At 26.9% G+C, this 22763-nt stretch overlaps 1 protein-coding gene across 3 annotated transcripts; it reads right to left on the bottom strand.

The window, feature by feature from the left end:
• Positions 1-247: 247 nt before the first annotated feature.
• Positions 248-20822, bottom strand: LOC113560277. Of its 3 annotated transcripts, XM_026966044.1 has the most exons (12): positions 20636-20822; positions 13511-13723; positions 8905-9009; positions 8635-8814; positions 8155-8241; positions 6468-6689; positions 5395-5546; positions 4621-4835; positions 3690-3847; positions 3423-3548; positions 2331-2516; positions 248-2099 (listed from the first exon to the last, which is right to left on the bottom strand). In XM_026966044.1, the coding sequence occupies exons 1-12, from the start codon at positions 20805-20807 to the stop codon at positions 712-714; spliced, it is 3204 nt and encodes a 1067-aa protein (XP_026821845.1). In that variant the 5' UTR covers positions 20808-20822; the 3' UTR covers positions 248-711. The 3 variants fall into 3 exon arrangements, with proteins under 3 accessions (XP_026821845.1, XP_026821846.1, XP_026821847.1); XM_026966045.1 differs by lacking the exons at positions 8635-8814; positions 8905-9009; XM_026966046.1 differs by lacking the exons at positions 8635-8814; positions 8905-9009; positions 13511-13723.
• Positions 20823-22763: the final 1941 nt, after the last annotated feature.

Genomic DNA, 22763 nt, shown 5'->3' with positions numbered 1-22763 from the left:
TATATTTAACAGTTGACATACACAATTACATATGTTTTGAAATTGTCATATTATGTTATACAAGCTAAATTATTTTGAACTATTCATAGTTTTTAAATACTTAAAGAATAATGTATCTAAAATATTAAAATAACTTATGTATTATTATGCTTAACAGTCAACAATAATATTTGGCTAACATAATTAATTAAGCTAATTTGATTTGATTTTAAAAGTTAATATTTAAAAAGGTGTATGAATATAAAAAATGTATAACTGATTATATATATTTTTAATTTAAATCGATGATAAAATTAAAAATGTCACGATTCTTAACATGTTCTTATGCATAATATTTAAATGTATCTATTTATAAATATTTGATTAATTGACAAGAGATCACAATGTTTACAGGCTATCGATCTATTTTATTACACCGAAACCGTCAAAACTTCAAACACATATTACGTTTGAATAATTTAACTTATTTTGTTTTGTTATACAAAACAAAACTTAACAATTATTTATGCATCTTCTAATGTTATCAATTACCAATTTTTATACAAATAGAAATTATATTTATGCTATAAAAATGGTGGCAAATGATACATGGTGAAAATTGGATAGGTATGATTAAAATCGCATAAATACTTCTTTGCATTTGTATTATTTATGAGTTTATGACCAATATAATTCTTTTGATTTACTGTACGCTTTGACCTCCAGCCTATATCAACATTTCAATTGATTACAATGTACTCCGATTTCTGTACACATACATTCTAAACATGGGTTGGAGAGTTCGGAAATTATTTTTCCTACTCGATACATACGGCCATATATATTGCAACCAGATATCTTCAGCATGGAAGCCAATAAATTAAATTCAGAGTCAACCTTAGTTTTCAGTGGTGCTGCCACAATATTTGGTTTTACTTCGGTATGCTGCTTGAATTCAGATTGCAAACCGAGATCTACCTGTTGCTTAAAATTGGAATGCTGCTTAATTTCTGTCTGTTGTTTAAAATCGAAATACGGTTTGACTTCGTCTTGCTTCTTAACGTCAAAGTGTGTATTTATATCACTTTGATGTTTGAAATCGGCATACATTTTGTCATCGGATTGAAACTTTGAATCGGTATGTGTTTTGAGTTCAGGGTTATCTTTCACACTAAAATGTGATTTTACTTCAGTTTGATGGTTACTAAAATCGTGGTATGATGGATTTACTTCATCATAAGGCTTTAAATTGAATGGTGACGTAACCTGAACATTTTCTTTAACATCAAAATGTGTTTTAACCTCAGCTTGCTGTTTAATACCAGATGAGGTGGCATCTGGTTTAATTTCTTGATGTGATTTAACGTCAACGTGTTGCTTGATTCCTGATTGTGATGGCTTGTTATCGATGAAATACTTAGTCTCGGAATTAGGTTTGTCGTTATCGTGTTGCTTTATTTCAGTATTTGGTCTAGATTCTATAGGTTTATATACTTCCTGGGGTTCGACTTTGTTATGTTTATCTTCTGAGTGCATTTCAGTATCTGAGTTCAGAATAGGTTTGTGCTGTGGTTTGTGGAGTGACATTAAGTCGGTGTGTTCATGTTTAGTGTCAATCAAATGAACTTTCTCATCAATTTCGTCATCTGTACGATGCTCAATGCGAGTCTCTGATTCCATGTTATTTGTGGGAGAAGACAATGAAGGCGGGGATGATGATTGTTCAGGTGTATCACCGTTGAATAAAAATGAAAACATACTTTCAAAACTATAATCTTCGTCCTCAAGTGGTTTAGGTGCAGATGTTGTGGATTCTGTGCGCTTTATAGTTGCTATAGTTGAAGAAATGACCGATGATTTTTCAGTGGTTGGGGCTAAAGTTTCAATCAACTTAACAGTGGACGTGGTCGGTTTTAACGAAGTCGTTTCAGGAGACATGTGGAATGACTTTAGAGTGGTTAGCGATGAAGTTATAACTAATTTTTCAGTCGGTGGTGTAGAATAAAAAATATGTTCAATAACTGCATCTCTAATATCCATTGTGGTTGTAGTTGTAGTTGTTTCAGATGTTACTTCTATTTGCTTCATGTGTTCCGTAGTTATATCATTTTCATATTCATCTGTAATAAATAAAAAAAATTGTTAAACATTTTTGTATTGAAGATTCAAAATAATGTAGTAAATAAATATATTTCAATTTTATAACACAAACTATCAAACCAGTAAAATGAAACTGCTTAAATATAATTATAATAACCTTTTATTAATTACTAACATTCCAAATAAAATAAACTTAGAAAAAAATGTCTACGAGAAATAAAAGCATAGGTATAACATTAGAAAAATCTTACCGCATACGATACGGCCACAGCAAGTGCTATTGTTCGGGTCATTGATTCGTTGGCAGCCTACTTTTACGGCTGGACAATTTTCTTGGCATACAATTTTGGCGTTAAAACAAATGCATATGTTGCAAGCACTTGGATCGGTCAGCAACTCGCCATGTTTGTACTTCTTACCATTGGATATGCACCAAACTAATAATTAATAGAAAAAAAAACAATTAAAATTTTTATAATACTAAAATCATTCTACTTTCATATTACTTTTAAAATTAATCATCTAATGAACATTCATAAAATGAAGACAATAGTCTTTAAAAAATTATCACAAAATGTTATAACTATTATAGAATATTATTTAAGATGTCTATTCAATTATTATGACTTATTTGTATGTATAATTTATTTAATTTCCTAGCCAAACAATTGAATTATTATGGCTGTAATGCGAGTCTTATTTTTATACTTTCTCAAGTATTTTTTTTTGTTTTGTTTTTTTACATTAAACATTGTTTGAAAGTTTTCAATAATATTTTTTATTCCGAATTAAACATATAGACAGGTTTTAATATTATGGATTTTGTAGTATGAAAAATGTATTACAAAAAAATCAATGAAAATCTGTGCAAGTATAAAGAATTATTTGTAAACACATCAGTTAAAAAATAAATGTTGATTGTTTATAGGTAATGAATAAACCGATTAAAATGGTTTAAATGTTTGACGAATATAAATATTTAATTATTTATTTTAAATTTTAAATTAATAATACAACACATTTCTTATGATGGAAACGAATTTACCAGTGTAGTAATGCTCAACGCCCAATCTTTTGATGTTCAAATTTTTTATTTTAATAACAATTAATTTTGAAATAATATTTTTAAATTAAAAATAAAATTATTTTATTACAATATAGGTATTAAAAGACAGTTAAATTTATTTTAATTTTTAAAATAAGCTAGACCGATACTGATGTTATTTCTATTATCAATTTTAGACTTAAAATTATTTGACTAATACATCTCTTAACACATTTAAAAATTTAAAAATGTATTATAAATAAAACAATAGCATTATAAGTAAATCTTAATAAATTACCTGGTCTTATTGGTTGGTGCTCTACAATAGGTTCATCGTGATGAATAGTAGGTTGTTCTGTTGTCTTTCGAAATTTGTCAGGTGTATAAATCGCACCATTTGGAGAATCTTTTGGAACGAATCCGCCTAAATATTGTACATAGTTTTTAACATTAGATTTTTTGATATTATTATGTACTCGTATTAACTTAAAACTTGGAGTAAATATTAAATATCACTTATAAAGTTATAACAGTATATGAATATAATAAAATATATTAATATTACCTTCAGTCTCAATGGGTGGAGAAAAACTATTAACAACGGGCAAAGGAGGTTCTTCGACATCTGATACATTGTATACACGTTCTACCATCGGTTGATAATTTTCATAAGCTGCAACAGGTTCATCAACAACTGCATCCGCTGCAACGAATGGTATGATTCTACATGTCGGAAATAAAAGATTTATAAAATATTTTATAAATGCAAAAAAAAATATTGAAAACTAATTCAAACTGATATTGTTAAATTTTATTGTAGTTTATATAAATACATATTTATGTAAAGTAATAGATATAAGTTCGTTATACCTTAGTTGCTATTTTTCAGTTCTCCTATTATTATAAGTAACTAAATCAGAAGTTCCCAACAATCCCAACCAGGGTGCTGAAAAATTTAGTTGTCTAGATATTTTATATAATAACATAAATAAATCAAGCCCGAGTGATACGATGGTTCCATAAGTTACTTAATTTTGTTAATCAAATAATATACAATAATAATTAAATATTTTGTTTATACTTAGGCAATTAACTAAATAAAACTGAAGTTACAAAATATAAATTTAAATACACCATATTATGTCCATATATTACTATTGCGTATTCAGTATAGAGTATAGGCTTATATGGTGCTTTCGGATTTATAGAAAATAACTAAGGATGCTATAAGTCAAAAGAGGTTGAGAGCCTCTGAACTAAATATTAAAAGCTCAAATATAATTAGTTTTGGAGTATATATAAAAATTATTCATGCAATAATAAAACTAGTACCTAAAACTAATAAGGGTTATTTATTAAATTTAATTTAGAAAAAAATATGTATTGGTTTACTTAATTTGTTTCAAAATACATAAAAAATTAAATTTATACCTTTATTTTAAAATCATTTTTAAGTCAGTTTGGTAAGTTTATAATCTATAAAATTAATTAATTACTTGAGATTTGGTAAAGATGGCGGCAACGTTGGATCATCATAATCCATTTCAAAGTTGTTTGATTTTTCAGTGACATTCAATCTACCAAAGTCATCATGCATTAAACTATCAGGATTACCATGCCTCGATTCTATGGGTTCTTCTGTAATTTGATCGGTCGTATTCTTTGAATCTACTGTGATACTGGATGATGCACTATCTGTATCTAACAACATCTGTAAAACACACTGTAATGTAATTTATGTTGCATACAACGTACGCCTTGTTATGAATATTGTAAATTATAATAAATTTATATTTCATGTTGCTGAATCTGAATTCACCAAAAAACGTCGAAAACTGAATATAAATGGATATTTTAATGCAAGTTTATTTACAAACATATTATAAATAAGTTAAACTGTATTCCCATAAAATATTAAAAATTAATACTTTATAATTTATGTTAACAGTTAATAATCACAAAAAACCTAAAAACTATCTACAAGGAGTATTTTGTATAGTGTATATTGTAAATAAATTATATTTTTCTATACTGTTAGGCATTTGATTCAATATTAAAATATAGCAAAACTATATTGTACAGAAAACGTATTGATTTATTAGTATTTCATTATGCGCCATGAAACTTAAATAATGGTCTAAAACGTTATTTCATTAGAATATACGTGAAGATAATCTTGGTCGAATAAAAAAATTCAATGGTACTAAAATAAATATATATATAATAAAAGTAATTATATTGTAAATTTAATAATTATTATTACTATTTACCTGGGCCACCGTAGGCGTTTGCAGTGGCGAAGGCGATGACGAACTACTGAGCAGGACAGCATCATCAACAGTCACGGTGGACGATAACATTGTCGCAACAACACCAATAGAAGTCGTTGTCGTGGGAGTGACAGTTGGACTGATGTGAGATTCTAGAATGAAAAATGGATATATAACGGCAATTTATTTTATCATCCCGTTACGGACGATGTGCAGAATGCAGGGAAACGAAAAACAAATAAAAGCGGGATTTAAACGATAATAATATTATCATTGATCATACCAAATTATTAATTGTATGTTTACACGTATCTAGTTTAATCCTAGATACAGGGTGATTTTACAAGTATACTCGCCCCCTCTTTTTCAATAATGCAGTTATTCAAAAGTAAAATATTTTTAGAAATTTTAAAAATACGTTTAAAAACCATATTTCCAAATTCAAGAGATTATTAAATTTTTATAAGTTAAGTGTTCTGTGGTGGAGATACAAGATACGAATTTGTGTTTTTCACATAACAATAACCCTGCTTTTATACAGTACATTATTCAGCATTGAAAATGTTGATGTATCAAAATTTAAATTTGAACGATTAATTTTTGGATTATTTAACTTTGTGTACTAAGGAACACAAATTATAATTTACAAAAATGATTCAACTATTCAAGTTCCAAGTATAAATATAATAAGTATAAAAACTAGATCCAATAAGTATTTAATTTATACTATATTTTTTTAAACCCATTTTTAAGGAAAAAGAACTATTATCTTTAATATAAATATTTTAATAACTGAAAAACTAATCGTTCAATTTTTTTTAGTACACGAAAATTAAAAGAAAACATCATATTAGATAATATACTCCTTAAGTAGCAAAAAAAATCTTAAAAAATTAAAAACTTAGTTTAATCTACGAAAATCATAATTATATAAAATGCAATATTAAAGGAAAAAATAGGAGGGTGAGCAAACCTAGTGAATCACCCTGTATAATATGGCGTATAGGTGCGTCGCAGAAGTCAGTGACCCTGTGCGGGAAAACGCGCGCGGCGACAGCGGCGTCGAAACGTACCGTTGTTGCTAGTTGTGCTGCTGCAGTTGTAGCTCGTAGGACAGCAGTGCCCTTCCGAGTAGACCGGTCCGCAATTGGGCGATATTTGGGCGCGGATTGGCGGACATATCACCTTGTCACATCGCACCTGACCGTTGATGCAGAAACAAGTTTCGCACGACGACCGCGCCACGCCAATCACGGGCTCTCCCAGCGATATCAGCCGACCGTTTATGCGACAATCTGTGTTTACATAATGCACGAAAACCGATATCAAATATTTGTTTATTTTACAATAAAAAAAGTACACTAGACGATATTCTAATTTTGTCTTACGATATCAACTTATGAATTAAATGGATACCAATTTTTACAGTTTCAGACAATGTATATTTAGATATATAATATTTTGTTTTCTATGTTGTGTTAAACAAACCAATGTAGCAGATATACGCGTATAGATACTATATATATTTTAAAGCTCTCTAATTTGAACGTGATCACGTGTGTTTAAAACATAATGTATTTTATTAAATATATTAAATTATAATATTATTTTAAAAATTAATGTTTCATAATAATTAGGGTTAGGATGTTAATGATTTTGTATATTTTTTTTAGGTTGTCTAATAGCTTCAATTTTTATTTAGAAATGTGTTATAATGTGATATCTATAATCAAAATATCAACATTTTATTTTGCGTATAATTGTATATTTTACCACGTTTTATTTATAAATGCATTATTTGTGTTTTTTCTGTTTTTAAGCGCATATTTGATAGTTTTCGATGCAAAATGCTGAAAAATACAGTAATTTTATAATTTATTAACTTACTGAATCTGAAATAAGTTTGATTATCTACATTTTTAAAATTATCACTTATTTATTGCTGAGAATTTAATATGGTTATATGAAGTAAAGGTAGCTATTTAAATATATACGTATTAGCACCAAATAGACGAAGATTTACAACGGAACATTTAAAACAAACAATAATTATTCAAAACAACTCTTTTTAAAGTACCTATAAGTTTTTTATGTAGTAAATAAGAAAATATAATAGACAATAGTTAATATAACAAGCGTTAGGCACATAAAAATAGTACCGACCCAATTTGGTTATATTCTATTAATAATTAAATTTGTCTCTACATATGTATTTGTTGCAATTTTTTGTCCACATTTCTTTATTTTTTAATGCATATTTTTCAAATTTTTCATGTATATTTAGATGTTTTTTAGTGCATAAGTGCATACATATTCATACATTTTTTAGTGTATAAACATCCTAACTCTAATAATAAGTATAATTATCGTTAAAAGACAGGACGGGTTATAAATGCTTTGGGGTTCAAAATAAATATTTGATTACTGATCACCGCTGTATACAGAAACTAGAAACCATCAGCATATACGAAATAGTATTATTGAAAATGAATTTCACAACTTCACAAGTAACAATAAACGCATCTTAATAAAAATAAAAATGTATATGAAATAAATTCACGTGATTGTAGCATACGTGAATTTTAATTTCACGTGTACCGGTGAATTTAACTACATGCGAAATACAAACCTCTAATATTTTTAATAACAATTTCATGTAAATATCTATTATTTAACTCTTTTAGTGTGAACACAATCCTACTATTTTAGTTTCAAGACTATAATTATTTATTATTCGTCCAAAAAATATTGTTGTAATACCTTTAAGCCGAGCAGATAAAGAGGAAGTCATTTCAGTGGTTGTCGCATCCGTTGTATTTTTTATTTGTGCATTTTGTAACGGTGAACCTGTAAAATAGATAAATGTAATTATGCTAAAACAAAAATATATACAAATACATGTATTTAATTGAGTTATTTATAAAATTAACATTATTTTAATAATTTTATAACCAAATGAGAAATTTAACATAATATTAGTATATACTACCAAACTTGAGAAAAAAACGGTCATATAATAATTTTTTTTTATTTCTCGTTTCTTTTTATACGTACAAATGTGCAATAAAACTATTCAATTACTTATATTTATTTCTAATAAATACGAAGAACATCATAATATACGGTTTTATAAAAACTTTTATACTGGCCAACCAAAATAATTTTATTTAAAATACCTAGGTATCTAATTTATATACAATATATTTTTAACATTCATAATATCTAGCCATATACACTTACATTTGTATCTAATTGGGCAACAAGTGTGTTTTTTGTATACAGCTGTACAGCCTGGAATAGTTAAAGAACATTGAGGCCGTACACACTGTTGATGGCCTTTGATGCAGTAACAATATTCACACAGACTGGAACTATCCATCGCCGAACCTTCCGCGTAAATCGTACCGTTTATCACACATCCTTGCGAATAGAAAATTAATCAAATTTTTTTTCGAATTGGAGTTTTGTTATTGTTTCAGAATAAATACAATTTATTATCCTCGTAAATACCTTTAGGTAAACCATCAAATGTCACAATTGCAGAATTGTCCATCCTCGCGGGTCCAGACCGATTTTGCAATGAAAATAGTTTGGCATGAACAGCATCAAATTGTTCTACAATCAATGTGGAAATCAGACTTATAATTTTATTTTGAAAATTTTGTTACGTTTAATTAATAAAAATAATAATAATATAATCAATTAATGATATATTAGAAGAAATATAAGTTGATATTAAATTATATTGTAACAAATTATGTAATTTAATCATGACAATTTTAAATTTAAATAAAATTAGTTGAAAATAGCATTGGATTGATAAAATTAAAAATTAATGAATAATCATGTTTAAAAAAAAAAAACGTAATATTATAAAATTTTTTTTAAATCGTATATCTTATTGTTATTAGTTATATTGTTGGTCATTTTAGCAATAAGTGATTTACTGAATAATTAATTTGATTTTAAACAGTGTAAAATGTCCGTACAACTGTCAATAACTTATTATCCAAGTTACTATTACACATCTAAAAGCATAAGTAATAGTACATATTTATGAGGTATGACATTGACTTTATTTATAATTACTTGAAAGTAATCATTCATCAAATAAAATCGATTATAATTTTTATTTAACTCCTTGCAGTCTATATTGTTATTTGTTCATATTTTCATCAAACAGATACCACAAGTTATACAATAACTCTAATATTATGGTCTATAAAAATTTAAATGTTTTAATATTTAATGCAATGAACAATAATTAAATCTCTATATTTTCTAATATTCTACTGACATTGCAAATATCCAATATATACATAGATTTCTCTTTTTTTCTATAGATTATCGTAGCTTATAGTGTCAATTAGTATAGTTAATTATGACTCCACAGATTTCATTGATTACTAAAATTTATCAATTACATGGGTTTATATTTATAAATGTACATGATGGATTTCACTTTTTCTATATAAAAATAAAGTGTTTATGATTTATGTACTAATTTTAAATTGTGTTTGTTGTACGGCAAATACATATGATTAGAAGATTCAAAAACTTATACACGTATATCTGACTGATTTTTAAAATTAATGGTATAGCTAACGGGATTCATAAATCGGGTGTGACTCTTTAAATATTATACAGTATATCATATGTAGGTACTGTATTCATCGAATACAGTTGCGTGTGAATATTTATTCATCGTTAAGCAACAAACCTTGTTCATGTGGCAAATTATAAGCTAATATTTATTTTACATGTTTACTGTCTTAGATTTAATGTTACAGAAATTACAAAAAAGTCAATTCGCCGCATTATTCAATTATCCTATACCTATTTTACTTATTCAGTGTTAACAATTATATTTTAGCGAAATATTAAGTTATGCTAAAAAAAATAAACTTCTAGAAAAAATGAAGATAAATAGTTTAAACAGGATTGAAAATTAAATCATAATAAAATGTAAACAATTTGTAGTTTAAGATAATCGTAATCACTCATTGGAATTCATAATCCGTTTTAGATTTTGAATGGGGACGATGAATGTGTTAGTTTTACAATGATATAGGTAAGAGCTGGAAAAAAATACTTCAGTATTCAACTTAGAAGATAGTCTCTGGTAAATACTTAGATATAATACACAGTAGCGTATATAGGAGGGATAGGGGTTCAAACCCCCCTGAAATGTATGGTTGGTACGGGCATTGATTTTGATTGTATAATTAATTGGAATTTAAGAATGGACATTTTTTTTAACCCCCCCTCCCCTGAAATTAATTTTTATAAACGGCACTGATAATACTTACATAGTAGGAAAACAATTAGGAAAAAATAAATAATTACAACAACGACGCACATGAAAATGAAATACATTTTATATTTTTGGTTTGATTCAAAAAGAAAGAATCGCAAAGATTTGAACTTTTTACCAAATATATATATACACAATAAAATTTTTTGGAAAAATTATAATTTTGAAATTTTCATAATATATCTAAGGTTTTTAGATTTCTTTAAATTAATATTACAGATTTTTGAAATTTTTGACTTGAAAAGTTGAAAATCTAACACAATAGTTCAAAAATATAGCTACATTTTTTTTTTTTTTATATAATTGTTGGAAATTTAAATTTTAACAAAATTAATCAAAGTTAAGAAAATTTGCAAATCTTTATTTTTTAGTTACAAATTTTTACAATTATTAGCTTTAATAATTTAATATAAGATTTTTTTTTTAGTTGTCTTTAATGGGAAAAAGTTTTGCGTAAAGCCTTATTAATTTTTATTTTTTTTTATTTATAAGTTGTATAAGGATCTAATACTTAGAATATAATAGAACCTAAATCAATTTGCATTAATCATTGACTTATCATAAAACAAATTTGGTTTTGATGGAAATGGTACTTATTAAAACTTAAATATAATTTCACAGTATAATTAACCGTTATACATTATACAAAATAATTATATATTTTTGAAGAATAATAACATCCGTTTTCTAGTATTTGTGAACTTGTAATAAACATTGGTAACTTCTTTAATATTTTTCAATAATATTAGCATTCATAAATCATAAATCATAATTCATATATCATGTTCAATCAAACATACTTTATTCAATTATTAATATTTATTTTTTCATTAAGAATAATCATTTTCATGTTACAATTTATAAAATTGTTTTACTGATAGTGTTTTTAAATTTAAAATAAAATGCAATATAAGTTTTCGTTCAATACAAATCATCAAGCCACAAAACCGATTCAATTGACTGCATCTCAAACATATATAGTATTATGTCTCAATTTTTGTTACATTATCATATGATATTAAAAAGTAAATAAGTCTGCCATAAAGCTACTCGAAAAATTCTTCTTTTTCATGAATGGCGATTTTTTTTCAATATAATTTGAATTTGTATTCTTAAGTTATTATTATAAATACTAGTTTCAAAAACTGGCAAAATATAATATTGGCAAGCGCACATCACTCTTTTTACTGGTAAACTGGTCTTGAATGAATGGCCTGTGGTAGTGGCGATAAGCGGTAGTCTACCTCAAGATGTACAAAAAAGAAGAGGCGATAAAATATCACCACGCGTACATCCCATTCATAAATCAACCCGAAACACTTGTATTGTAATTTTCCGTGCTAAACTTATTCAGAATACATACGATCAAAATTCCTTCATTTAATACACCTTTCATTGCCATTTGTAAATTTGTAAAGTCCGTTTATTTTGAACAGTTTTTGTGCAGCGAAACCAACCAATTATAGTTGAGCTATTACACAGTACACGCACACCTTTTATATATTTTATGCATTTTACACATAGGTCTGGACGTCTGGTTGGTAGTGAATAATATGCTATAATTATTTTAGTAACCGGTCACGCGTAATACAATTTTACGCAACCGTCCCATGTATAATGCATATATATTTGTATACAAACAATAAATTCACATAGCATACCTGCGATGTCATATTATTTCAAGTGATTATAATTTGTATTTTTTTTTTATATATATGTATATTATGTATGTGGATATATTATAATAATTATAATAATAAACACTAAACAGTTCAAGAAATAGATTTCAAAATCTGAACCGAAGATTATTTTATCTATAATGTTCTATTGAGTAAGACTTATGAAGACGTCATACCTTCATTAGTTGATCTCCGTCAAATAAGCGTATAACTTACTACGTATATAGCAAATGAACGTGTGGTGATTTCGCACTCACCTACAGTACTTATTGTTACCGTGAATTTTTCTATTATCAACCTTAAAGGCAAACACATTATTCGTGACTTTACATAGATTTTTTACGATATTTTAATTATTAAGGAGTTGTGAGCATTGTAATATCTTACACACTCATAAATCGTTTAAGAATTAAAAAATTTTAAAAGCCAATGTATAAGCAAAGATAATATTTTTAATTTTGAGTTTAATTATAGCCAATAGGTCAATTTACAATAATATTAAAAAATTTAAAACTAATAACTCGAAATTGGTTCAGATGAGCGCAAATTTTCTGTTGTAAGTCTGTAAGACGGAAATAATACATGTGATATTCACATCCTTATATCAAGTGTGAAAAATTCGAGGTAAAATTATCAATCTTATTTAATTTTAAACAATCATTAGCTATTATCAATATACTAATTATTTATAAATAAGAAAACCGTAATATTGTAATGAATACTAACAGTTTTATGTATGAAAGAATTATTTTTGTAAATTTGTATTTATTTTTGTTCTATGACTTATTTTCTTATGAATATATAAATATTTTATAAATAATTTTAGCTTGGCATTAATTTAATATTAAAATCTACCAAAAAATGTATAATAGATATCACTATAAACGTTATAACTAAATATCTAGTATTTTTAATGTTTATACTCAAAATATTAATACTTTACGTTCAACCACAAAATATATTTGTATTAAGAATAAATAAAATATAAGATCTAATATATTATGTAGGTAAGTGTAATATATCCTCAATCCACGTAAGATATTTATTATTTTATTCTATCTGCACGAATAACTTTTAAATTTTAATAGGTATACTCTAAGAGAGTTTGAAATTTATATTTTACCATAGTAACATTGAAGGTGCGCACAACATTTGTTCTTCTTGTGGACAATCACACATCCCGGTGGTGGCGGATCTGGTAATTCTGGACATACTTGCAAATGGCATACTAAACTTCCGGTGACACACGTGCATTTTAAGCATGGTTGGTCTGTATTAACCAATGATCCTGGATCATAACTTCGTCCTTTATAATTACACCCGACTGATGCAATTTCTAAATTATAAATAAAAACTATAGTAGTGACAAAAAACATGATATAATGCATATTATTTATTTTTATTTTTAATATTATATTGAGTATGTTTAAAATATTATACCGACACATCAACTCATACGGTCTTTGCATTCATAAAAGTACAGTATAAATTTCTTTTAAACTAATAAGACGGTCAATTGAAATTAACGTAATGATTGACTGATAATAAATCTTAAACTGTTGTTCTTCAATAATTCAATAAATTAGTATTACTGTAAACATCATCAAATGTTTATTTTCATTAAAAAAAAAAAAAAAAAAAATACGTTGCAGTAATGCGCACTTTTCCGAAAACAAATATTATTTGTTCAAATGAAATATATTAAAAAAGTAATTATAAGTAATAAGTATTAGCTGACAATTGAAAGAATTTTCTAAGTACAAATATTCTCAAAGTTTAAAATGTTTAATAACTAACATATTGTAATAATATTGTATATTACTCTTCAATAATATAGATAGTTTTCCTATATAAATCTGAAATGTATAAGAAAAACTGTAGATATGGTAAATTTAACGAACTTCGCACACAATTATTTTGTATACAATGTTATAACATATTATAATACTTTATCATTGCCGTCACGTCTAATGAAAAGATTATATATCATTGAATTTTTAAGGTGCAGGCAATAAAGAAAAAATAGAGAAGAGTCCGACTAACGGTACACGTATAATACAAACGCCACATTAGCTCTTTTTACCATTCTATAGTCTCCAGTGTTTAACTCATTATTATAAATACATACAAACATATAAAAATATTAAACAATACATAAAATATTAAAATGTTTATATATACACCTAAAATGGATATAAGCTAATGTGAGTAATTATACTACTTAGCACACTAATAAAAAATTGGTTAACAATATTGCAATTCGTAATTTATTTTAGCAAAAATATCACCGAAGGAACAATCTTATTGGCGCACTCTAGTGCAATCTTATTTTTAGCATATTCCTAAAATTAATCAAATTATGTATTTAAAAATATATGTAGTACTTTTAACCATAAAATAAAATAACATATCTAAATACAAAAAAATATGTGTACAACGATTTATTGTTTAATTTATAAACAAAACTTAATCACATCCTAATATTTTAATTAAAAAAAAGGTAAAAAAAAAATGAATTATCATTTCTAAACATTCAGTAAAGCCGTTAACTATTCTAAATATATAATTGTGTGCAAATAAAAATGTATGTATTTAATTCTGCCATCTCTTATACTAATATTGCTTTGGTTACCTTAATTTATACGACTTGTCAAGATTGATCTACATTTGTATGAACGTATAAACCCTGATATAATATTATTTAAGAAAATATAATTTAATTAAGTGTATGTATTACCTATACAAACTATAACATAGTTATACGTGATTGTTAATAAATATAAATAAAACACTTATCAGTCAAAATCAAAATTTAAAATAGAATTCATAATTTTAAATAAATATTATAAAATATCATTGAAAATTGTATTTAGTTTATTAAATATATCATATATATCTATCATTTATTTTGAATGTTTATGTTTCATAATTCAAAATATAATTTATAAAAATTGTATTTTAATAACGTATTATAAATGATGTATACACGAATAATAGTAATTTTATGTGATAATTTTTTGGAGCAACTTGAGCCTATGATTTATAATTTATGTTCGTATGCATAACTGCAGATGAGGTCGGCCAATTCAAAATTCTAACTGTTTCGTGAGAACTTGGTTTTATTCTAAAATCATTCACATACGAATAACGTAATTTTAAATAATGATGCTATAATTTATAAATTGTAAAAAAAAATACTAACGGTTTTTTTTTAACTGTATTATCTACCTACGTTTTAAAATAATAAAGTGAATGCTGCACCCTTAAGACTTGATGATATTGTTTGCGTGAGTTAAAAATGCAATGAAATAAGTACAGAATAAATATTGTAGATATAGTTTATATAATAATTATAAATATACCTTTAATATTATATTATATTAAGTACATACTTTATTATTATTTATTTAAAATTTTATGTTTTCAAAAGGACTTTAAATTACAGTATTATTGATTCTAAAACAATGGCATCGCTGTGAATACTACATCATTCATTTAGATAATATAACAAGCCTTTAAATAGCCCATAATATTTTATATCACAAAGTACTATTTATTATTTAATTTTTTTTTACCAAACGAGAAGTCTAAAATGGTGTCATATTATGTATATAATAAATATTCACACATTATTATACCTTAGTAGTTTAGAATATATTATACAATACTGTATAATAAATGATAAAATATTTTAATTTAATGGAGTTTATAAACGCTGTAAATAGCAGCATAATGTTTAATTACTGATATATTAACGGCGATATGCAATATCTACTTAATATTCAACTTAGAAAATATCATAGCTAGAGATCTACCATAAAAAATACACTTTTACAGCTTACAAATATTGAAATATATACCTACATAATATGTAAATTATATAAAAACCTAAATAGTGGGTTATATTGTAATACCTTATATCACGCTTGAAAGAAAATCATTGATTTACGTAGTAACACAAGAATGTGTGCACGTATTATTATCATATTATCTTAAATTCTAACCTACACGGATCTCAACTCATCAATAATCTAAAACAGTAAAATCCAATACATTTTATACTGGAGGCTTCACTGTCTTACCAACAATAAAATTATGATTATACATACCTATAAACCTATATCATGTAATTCTGTGTAAAATATGTTACTTTAGTGTTCTGACAGCTTTAGGTCAAGTTGTCAAAATGATAACTCCTACAGTGCTAGTATTTTAGGCACTAAACCCACTAACCGAACCCAGCATATATTATTATGGTAAACAACATACACTACTCTGCGGGAACCAAGCAGACGGGACGTACACAAACACACACACACACACAAAGGGTTAATGTACAGTTATACGACGATGGTATCTTGATTTTATAAGACCCAAATTAACGGTGTGTGTAGAATCAAAAACGACCATATATATACAAAAATTGTACTGTGTATTTTTACATACACACTGTGACGGAGCAGTTGTATGTGTGTGTACGTGTATGTGTATGTGTGAGAATATCGTGTTGGGCTCACGTCTGCCTCCAAGGGGTTTCGCGTTCATGGAAGTCTGCCGCCCGTGTGTGGGTTTCCTGCAATTCGTAATTACATCCTTAAGCGGCGTGTGTTAACCGTGAGAAAGTTAATACACATAATACGCCAACTTAAGATAGGATTATGTAGACTTTTATTGTTTAAGAGCTTCAAAATATCATATGGCTAAATAATTATTCAGATTATTTTTGTTCAACGGTTAACCCTTCTGAAAAATAATTATAGATCAACGTTACATTGTGCACTAAAAATAATGTTCTGCGCTATATTTTATAATGTATACGTTTGTATATATTAAACTATATAAATGTAGATTGTGTTGTAAAGTGTAGACGTCATAATATAAAATTATGGTGGGTGTTTAAAGTTTAAACGATAAAACGAAATCACCGGAAGTGTTACTATTAACGGGTTCACATTTTGCCATACTACCCGCATACAATTTTTAGTTACCTATATTTTTTAATATATTTTTCTTTTTTGGTAAAATAGAGACCGTTTAAAATTGCTCATGTATCTACCCGTATTTGTAGTTTGGAATAAACATTGATATAGTTAATTTAAATATTACAATTTCCAATTTATGTTGCACGGTTATTGTAAAATACTAGTCTATAATAATATATTATATAACTTATCCATTTTATATTCGGGTAGACATAAATAACCATGTTTTTCAGTGAATAAATCATCATTTATCAATATAATATATTAATTTTTATCTAACAATTTTTTTTTTTTTAAGTTAAAAATAATTCGATTTAAAATAAAATGTACGCATACATATACCGGAGTACCGTTGTTAAATGGTATTTTCACTCAAGTCAAACTTCAGCTTATCAACTCAAATAATTTATCTTTTCGACTTGTTGTATAAGAGTTTATAGATTATTGAATTTCCCAAATAAAAAATTTTAAAAAAAAACTCATTCATATAATCGTAATCATATTAGAAAAATAAACTATATTTTTACTCGTTATTACTTAAGTATATTATATTTAATTTAATATTATTATACATTTGTGAGTGCAAGCATATAATATGCGTGTGTGTATACGAATGTACGGTTGTGCGTGTTGTACCTAATAACCCGACTAATACCTATTATTGTATCCTGCATAGATCGATGTGTGGCCGTCTGGAGACATCAGTATTTTTAATTGCGGCGGTGCAATTACAAAAGAAGACGGTAAGACAGAGAAGGAATAGAACATTCCCTCATTCACTGTACGTTAATTATTTAAAGTGGACCATGTACCGTGTTGGTCATTAACTAATTGCCCAGCCAGAACCGATCGGGCAATATTTTCTTGAGAAAAATGTCGCCGGTCATTTTTTTCTGAATCCACCTATACACGCTCGATACATTTTTTCTTCATATTTTTTTTTCTCTTATACCATTTCTTCTTATTTCCTGTGGCCGATGGGTTTCCGTTGTTATTTCCTCGACACTAGATCAACGGTTTCTGATGCAATGCCTTCACTATATTATAGTATTTCAGAAGCGTGCCGATTAAACATACAGAAATCTCAATAATTGCTATCCAAGTCAATGATACATACCTACCTACCTCAACTTGTGTGACTTTTCAATGCTTAGTGACCCGTGTACATAATATATATATGTATTATATGTTTTTATTATTTTTACATAATTACAGAAACAAACATATTATGCTTACAAATCGTATTTTTGCATCAAGTTTTGGTCTAACCTAACTATTATTAATAACCAACCATATAGATTTATAATTATCTTATGTATATAAATTTCATTTTCTAGAAAATTAGATACATATATACCATACGCAAATAAGTATCCTGAAAAAATGTCTTGAATAATTTAAATTTATTATCATAAAAATTGAACATTAATCTATAGCGACGGTTAAATTGTTAACATAAAAATATCCTAGGGGTGATATTGAATACGTATCTAGAATCATTACATAAGTAGTAACTTACTAGTAAGTTATAACATATTAAATCAATATTGCCACGGTCATAAAATTTCAAATTTACTGTAATACACAATTGTTTGCTTACACAAATTTCTGGATTACCTACTATTGAGAATTTATTTCTCAACCTTGTGTTCAATTTTTAATTGAAAGACACAAAGACGTGATGTTAAATTTTTGCATTTACTGATAAAAAAATCTACGTAGAACTTTGTTCCCACGCGTAATATAAAAGAAATATTGGTTAAATACATAAACAATTTAATAGTTAATATATAACGAATTTCAATTCTACAATTTTGTAATGAGTTAAAAGTATGGCAAGTAATGTTGATGGGGTGAATATCATTATAATATTATCAAACTACGTGTATAACTGTTATCCGTATCTTATAACTTATAAGTATATTACATTTCAATGTATTTTTATCCTGCAAGTCCCTGCAAGGTTGGCCTGATGAAATAGAAATTATAATAATATTATTAATTATTAGCTTGATATTATGTCATCAAAGTACAATTTATCAAAATTACCTAATAATAAAGATTAGCTATAGTCTAAAGAATTATTGTTACAAGTGAAAAAACATTTCCATTATTATAATGTATTATTATGACAGTAACAATAGCCATGTTGGTATAATACAATATTCTATATTTTAAAATATTTTTGATAACCTCACTCAATGTTATACCTCTTCTAATTTCTATACTAGTAAATTTTATTCTACCTATTAATTAGTTAATTCTGTTATATTAACTTAAATTCTCTGAAAAAATCTTCGTTCTAATCGTATATTAACAACATTTTATCATACACGATTTGTCAGTGTAAATATTATACATCAAAATGTACAGAAATTAGTATATTGTTTTTTTTATATTAATTTTAACTACCAAACTTTAAATAATATATTAATATATAACGTACAACTGCATAATAATAATGGTAACAAATTAGAAGAATACCTACATCAAAGGATATACCTAGATATTATAAATTTGTTTTTGTAATAATATACAAACTTATGCATACTCCTCAAAATATTTGTATAGTTTTTATAATATTCATCATATAGGTACTTTTTATTTTTCGTTAATAAAATTGATTTACAAAAAAGAAAATGGAATAAAATAAATCAAAAATTAGTATCTAGCTATAGATTATTTTTGTAAATTTATTATTTCTTAGAAAAAAATATAATAATAAATAATAATAGTTGCTACAGGTACGTTGTAAAACCATCATAATATAAAATATAAAAGAAATCATTTTAGATTTTTTTCAATCAAAGGATTCTGTAATTTATATTTATGAAGCGTTGATATTTGATGTTATATATTTTTAATGAAATTTAAATGTATAATGGTTTAAAATATTATTTTTACTGGAATGCTAATAGCCTAATCATATAAAACAATATATTTTTGTTTTTAGTGTATTACATTTTTATTACATAAGGATCAACAAGACTTAGCGATGAACTTTTATTTCTGTTTCGTGTATACATTTTTCTGTATCGTACATTTTTAGGGATTTATAGGTAGTAATGTATTATACTCTTATACAGTACAGTAGTTGCATATATGTACCTAGGTATATATAGGTACTCAATACTTTTATAGGTATGTGCTGTATATTTTTTTATTTTTATATAAATTAACGATTATGCGTTGTGTGAAAATTTTTACAGACTAATAAATGTCACGAGATATTAAATACATAAATATAAATCTTATTATTTCATTACCGGTGGCATTGATCGAAGCGGCATCGACGTCAACGTCTTCGTCGGTGGTTGCGGGCGCGACTCCGACGACGTGAGCAGCCGACCCATGGCTGAACGATCGATCCCGGTCCGTAAGCAGCATCAGGAGCGCGACCATCCACGGACGAACCATCGTACGCAGAGTGATGACCATACGACCGCGTGGTCAAGCACAGACTGTTCTGGCGCATACGACCGGCCACGCGCCTCGCTTCGCTGCATCATATACACGTACGCGCGGTATTGTCGTATAATACCTCTTCGCGTGCACACAGATATGTGCGCGCGCGCGTTTGTGTTTGTGTGTGTGTGTTCATATATGTATATATATATACGTGTACGTGTGTCCGCAAACGCGCGCGCGCGTGTGTATTTAGTGCGTGTAATGTTTCCAGCCAGCCATCACCGTTATCGTCGCACCATTGTCGCTGTCCCGCGAGTGCACCGGAGGAACGGCGTTCACCACGGCGACCCATCAAACGACGTGACTATAGCCCGCGCCGCAAAGGTCACCACCGCTAAACGTAGGCTGTATAGTGTGCCCATCTTATCGTTTTTTTAACGCCGCAACATGGTGTGTGGTCATCGTCGTTTCGTGCAATCCGTCCGGATGTGTATTATATATTTCCATCGTTTATAAAATATCTGTCGAATCTCTTACCGTAATGTGACGCTGAGATTAAATTGTTTCTGCAAATAAGAAATGTCATCACTATACCGTCGTCGACGTCTTGAAGTATGCGTCAAGAAAATTTTTGTTTAAACGCTTTCGTATTATAAAAGAACATATTCCGGAGAATAGCAAATTGTAAACGAATAAATACAAATACCGTCGGCTACAAAAACTTAACGTAAACTTACACTACACGTACCATATATTGTATAATATGATCCGGTAAACTATAATTTGATGTTGTGTGACGACTGTGAACTGTGTTATAAATAATATATATAAGTACTTGATCAAATTTAATTTACTGTAAAATTGACGGCAATCATGACTACATTATGTGCTGTATCAACTGTGTGATACCAAACAGATTTTACTAATGCATAATATTATATAAGAAAATCTAGACTTTACATTGAGGCAGTTGAACGAATTCACCGATATAATAAAAATTACATACATACCGAGAAGATGAACGATAAACGTGCTAACTGGAATCACAACTTTTTAAAACAAAACCAAATAAACCAGTTACAATAACAAGTAGGTACCTACCTACACTACGTTCTCGTCATTAACACTATCGTTTCATTCATCAAACATTCAAATATATGGATAACCGCTAGTACATTAATTTAACAGTTTAACTGTTATTCAAACGGAAAAGAAAATAACTGATAAATAATATTATGAAGTTAAAATAATTTGTTTTAGATTCTGAGTGGTATATAAAATATAGTATTGCAGAAGTTTTTTTTTTTTTGATTTCCTGTTGGCTGTGTACGTGTTTCGGGTAAAATTATATTACTATATATACATTTCACGTGACCCCCTGTATTTTTTCAAAATCCTAGTGTAGTTAGGATTGAATTGTTTTTAGAACGCTATAAATTTAACATCACATCATTAAGGACAAATAAATTACCTATTGATGTATTCAACCGGATTTATTAAAATTTTAAATCATTTTTAAATGGAACAGTACAATATTAAATAATTTTTTTTATCAAATTATCGATAATCTCAAAAAAATTGTTTTTATTTTTTTGACAATCTATAGTAGGTACATTAATTTAACATGTTAAATATATAATAAGTATGCAATATATAATAACATTAATAACATAATAATATCATTAGGAATTAAGAAATCTCACATTGGTTACACCCTTTGATTTTTTGTACCATTTAAATATTATTAATAAACTATTATCGTAGTATACCTAGCTATGTAATTAGCATAATATTATCCAACTGTACCGTCTGTATCCTAATTATACATATAATTATATAATTTAATTTTAAGTATATTTAATAGTTAAACATTTCAAGTACTTAGGTAGCATTAAAACAGATTATGGAACATTAAGAAAAGAAATCACAAGCAAAATAAGACAAGCGAAAAATAATTTTCTAAAAAAGAAAAAGGTATCGACCTCA

Source organism: Rhopalosiphum maidis, chromosome 4, assembly GCF_003676215.2.
Source record: "Rhopalosiphum maidis isolate BTI-1 chromosome 4, ASM367621v3, whole genome shotgun sequence".
Taxonomy (NCBI): Eukaryota; Metazoa; Arthropoda; class Insecta; order Hemiptera; family Aphididae; genus Rhopalosiphum; species Rhopalosiphum maidis.
The sequence above is the reverse complement of the archived record's forward strand: the minus strand, read 5'-3'. Positions and strand labels throughout refer to the sequence as shown.

Coding starts and splice junctions, on each gene's coding strand:
- LOC113560277 (XM_026966044.1), bottom strand. CDS start 20,807: ATGGTCATCACTCTGCGTACGATGGTTCGTCCGTGGATGGTCGCGCTC. Junction 8,815..8,904: donor ATTTGATGGTTTACCTAAAG/GTATTTACGAGG, acceptor TCTATTCGCAAG/GATGTGTGATAAACGGTACG. Junction 8,242..8,634: donor TTGCCCAATTAGATACAAAT/GTAAGTGTATAT, acceptor TCTATTTTACAG/GTTCACCGTTACAAAATGCA.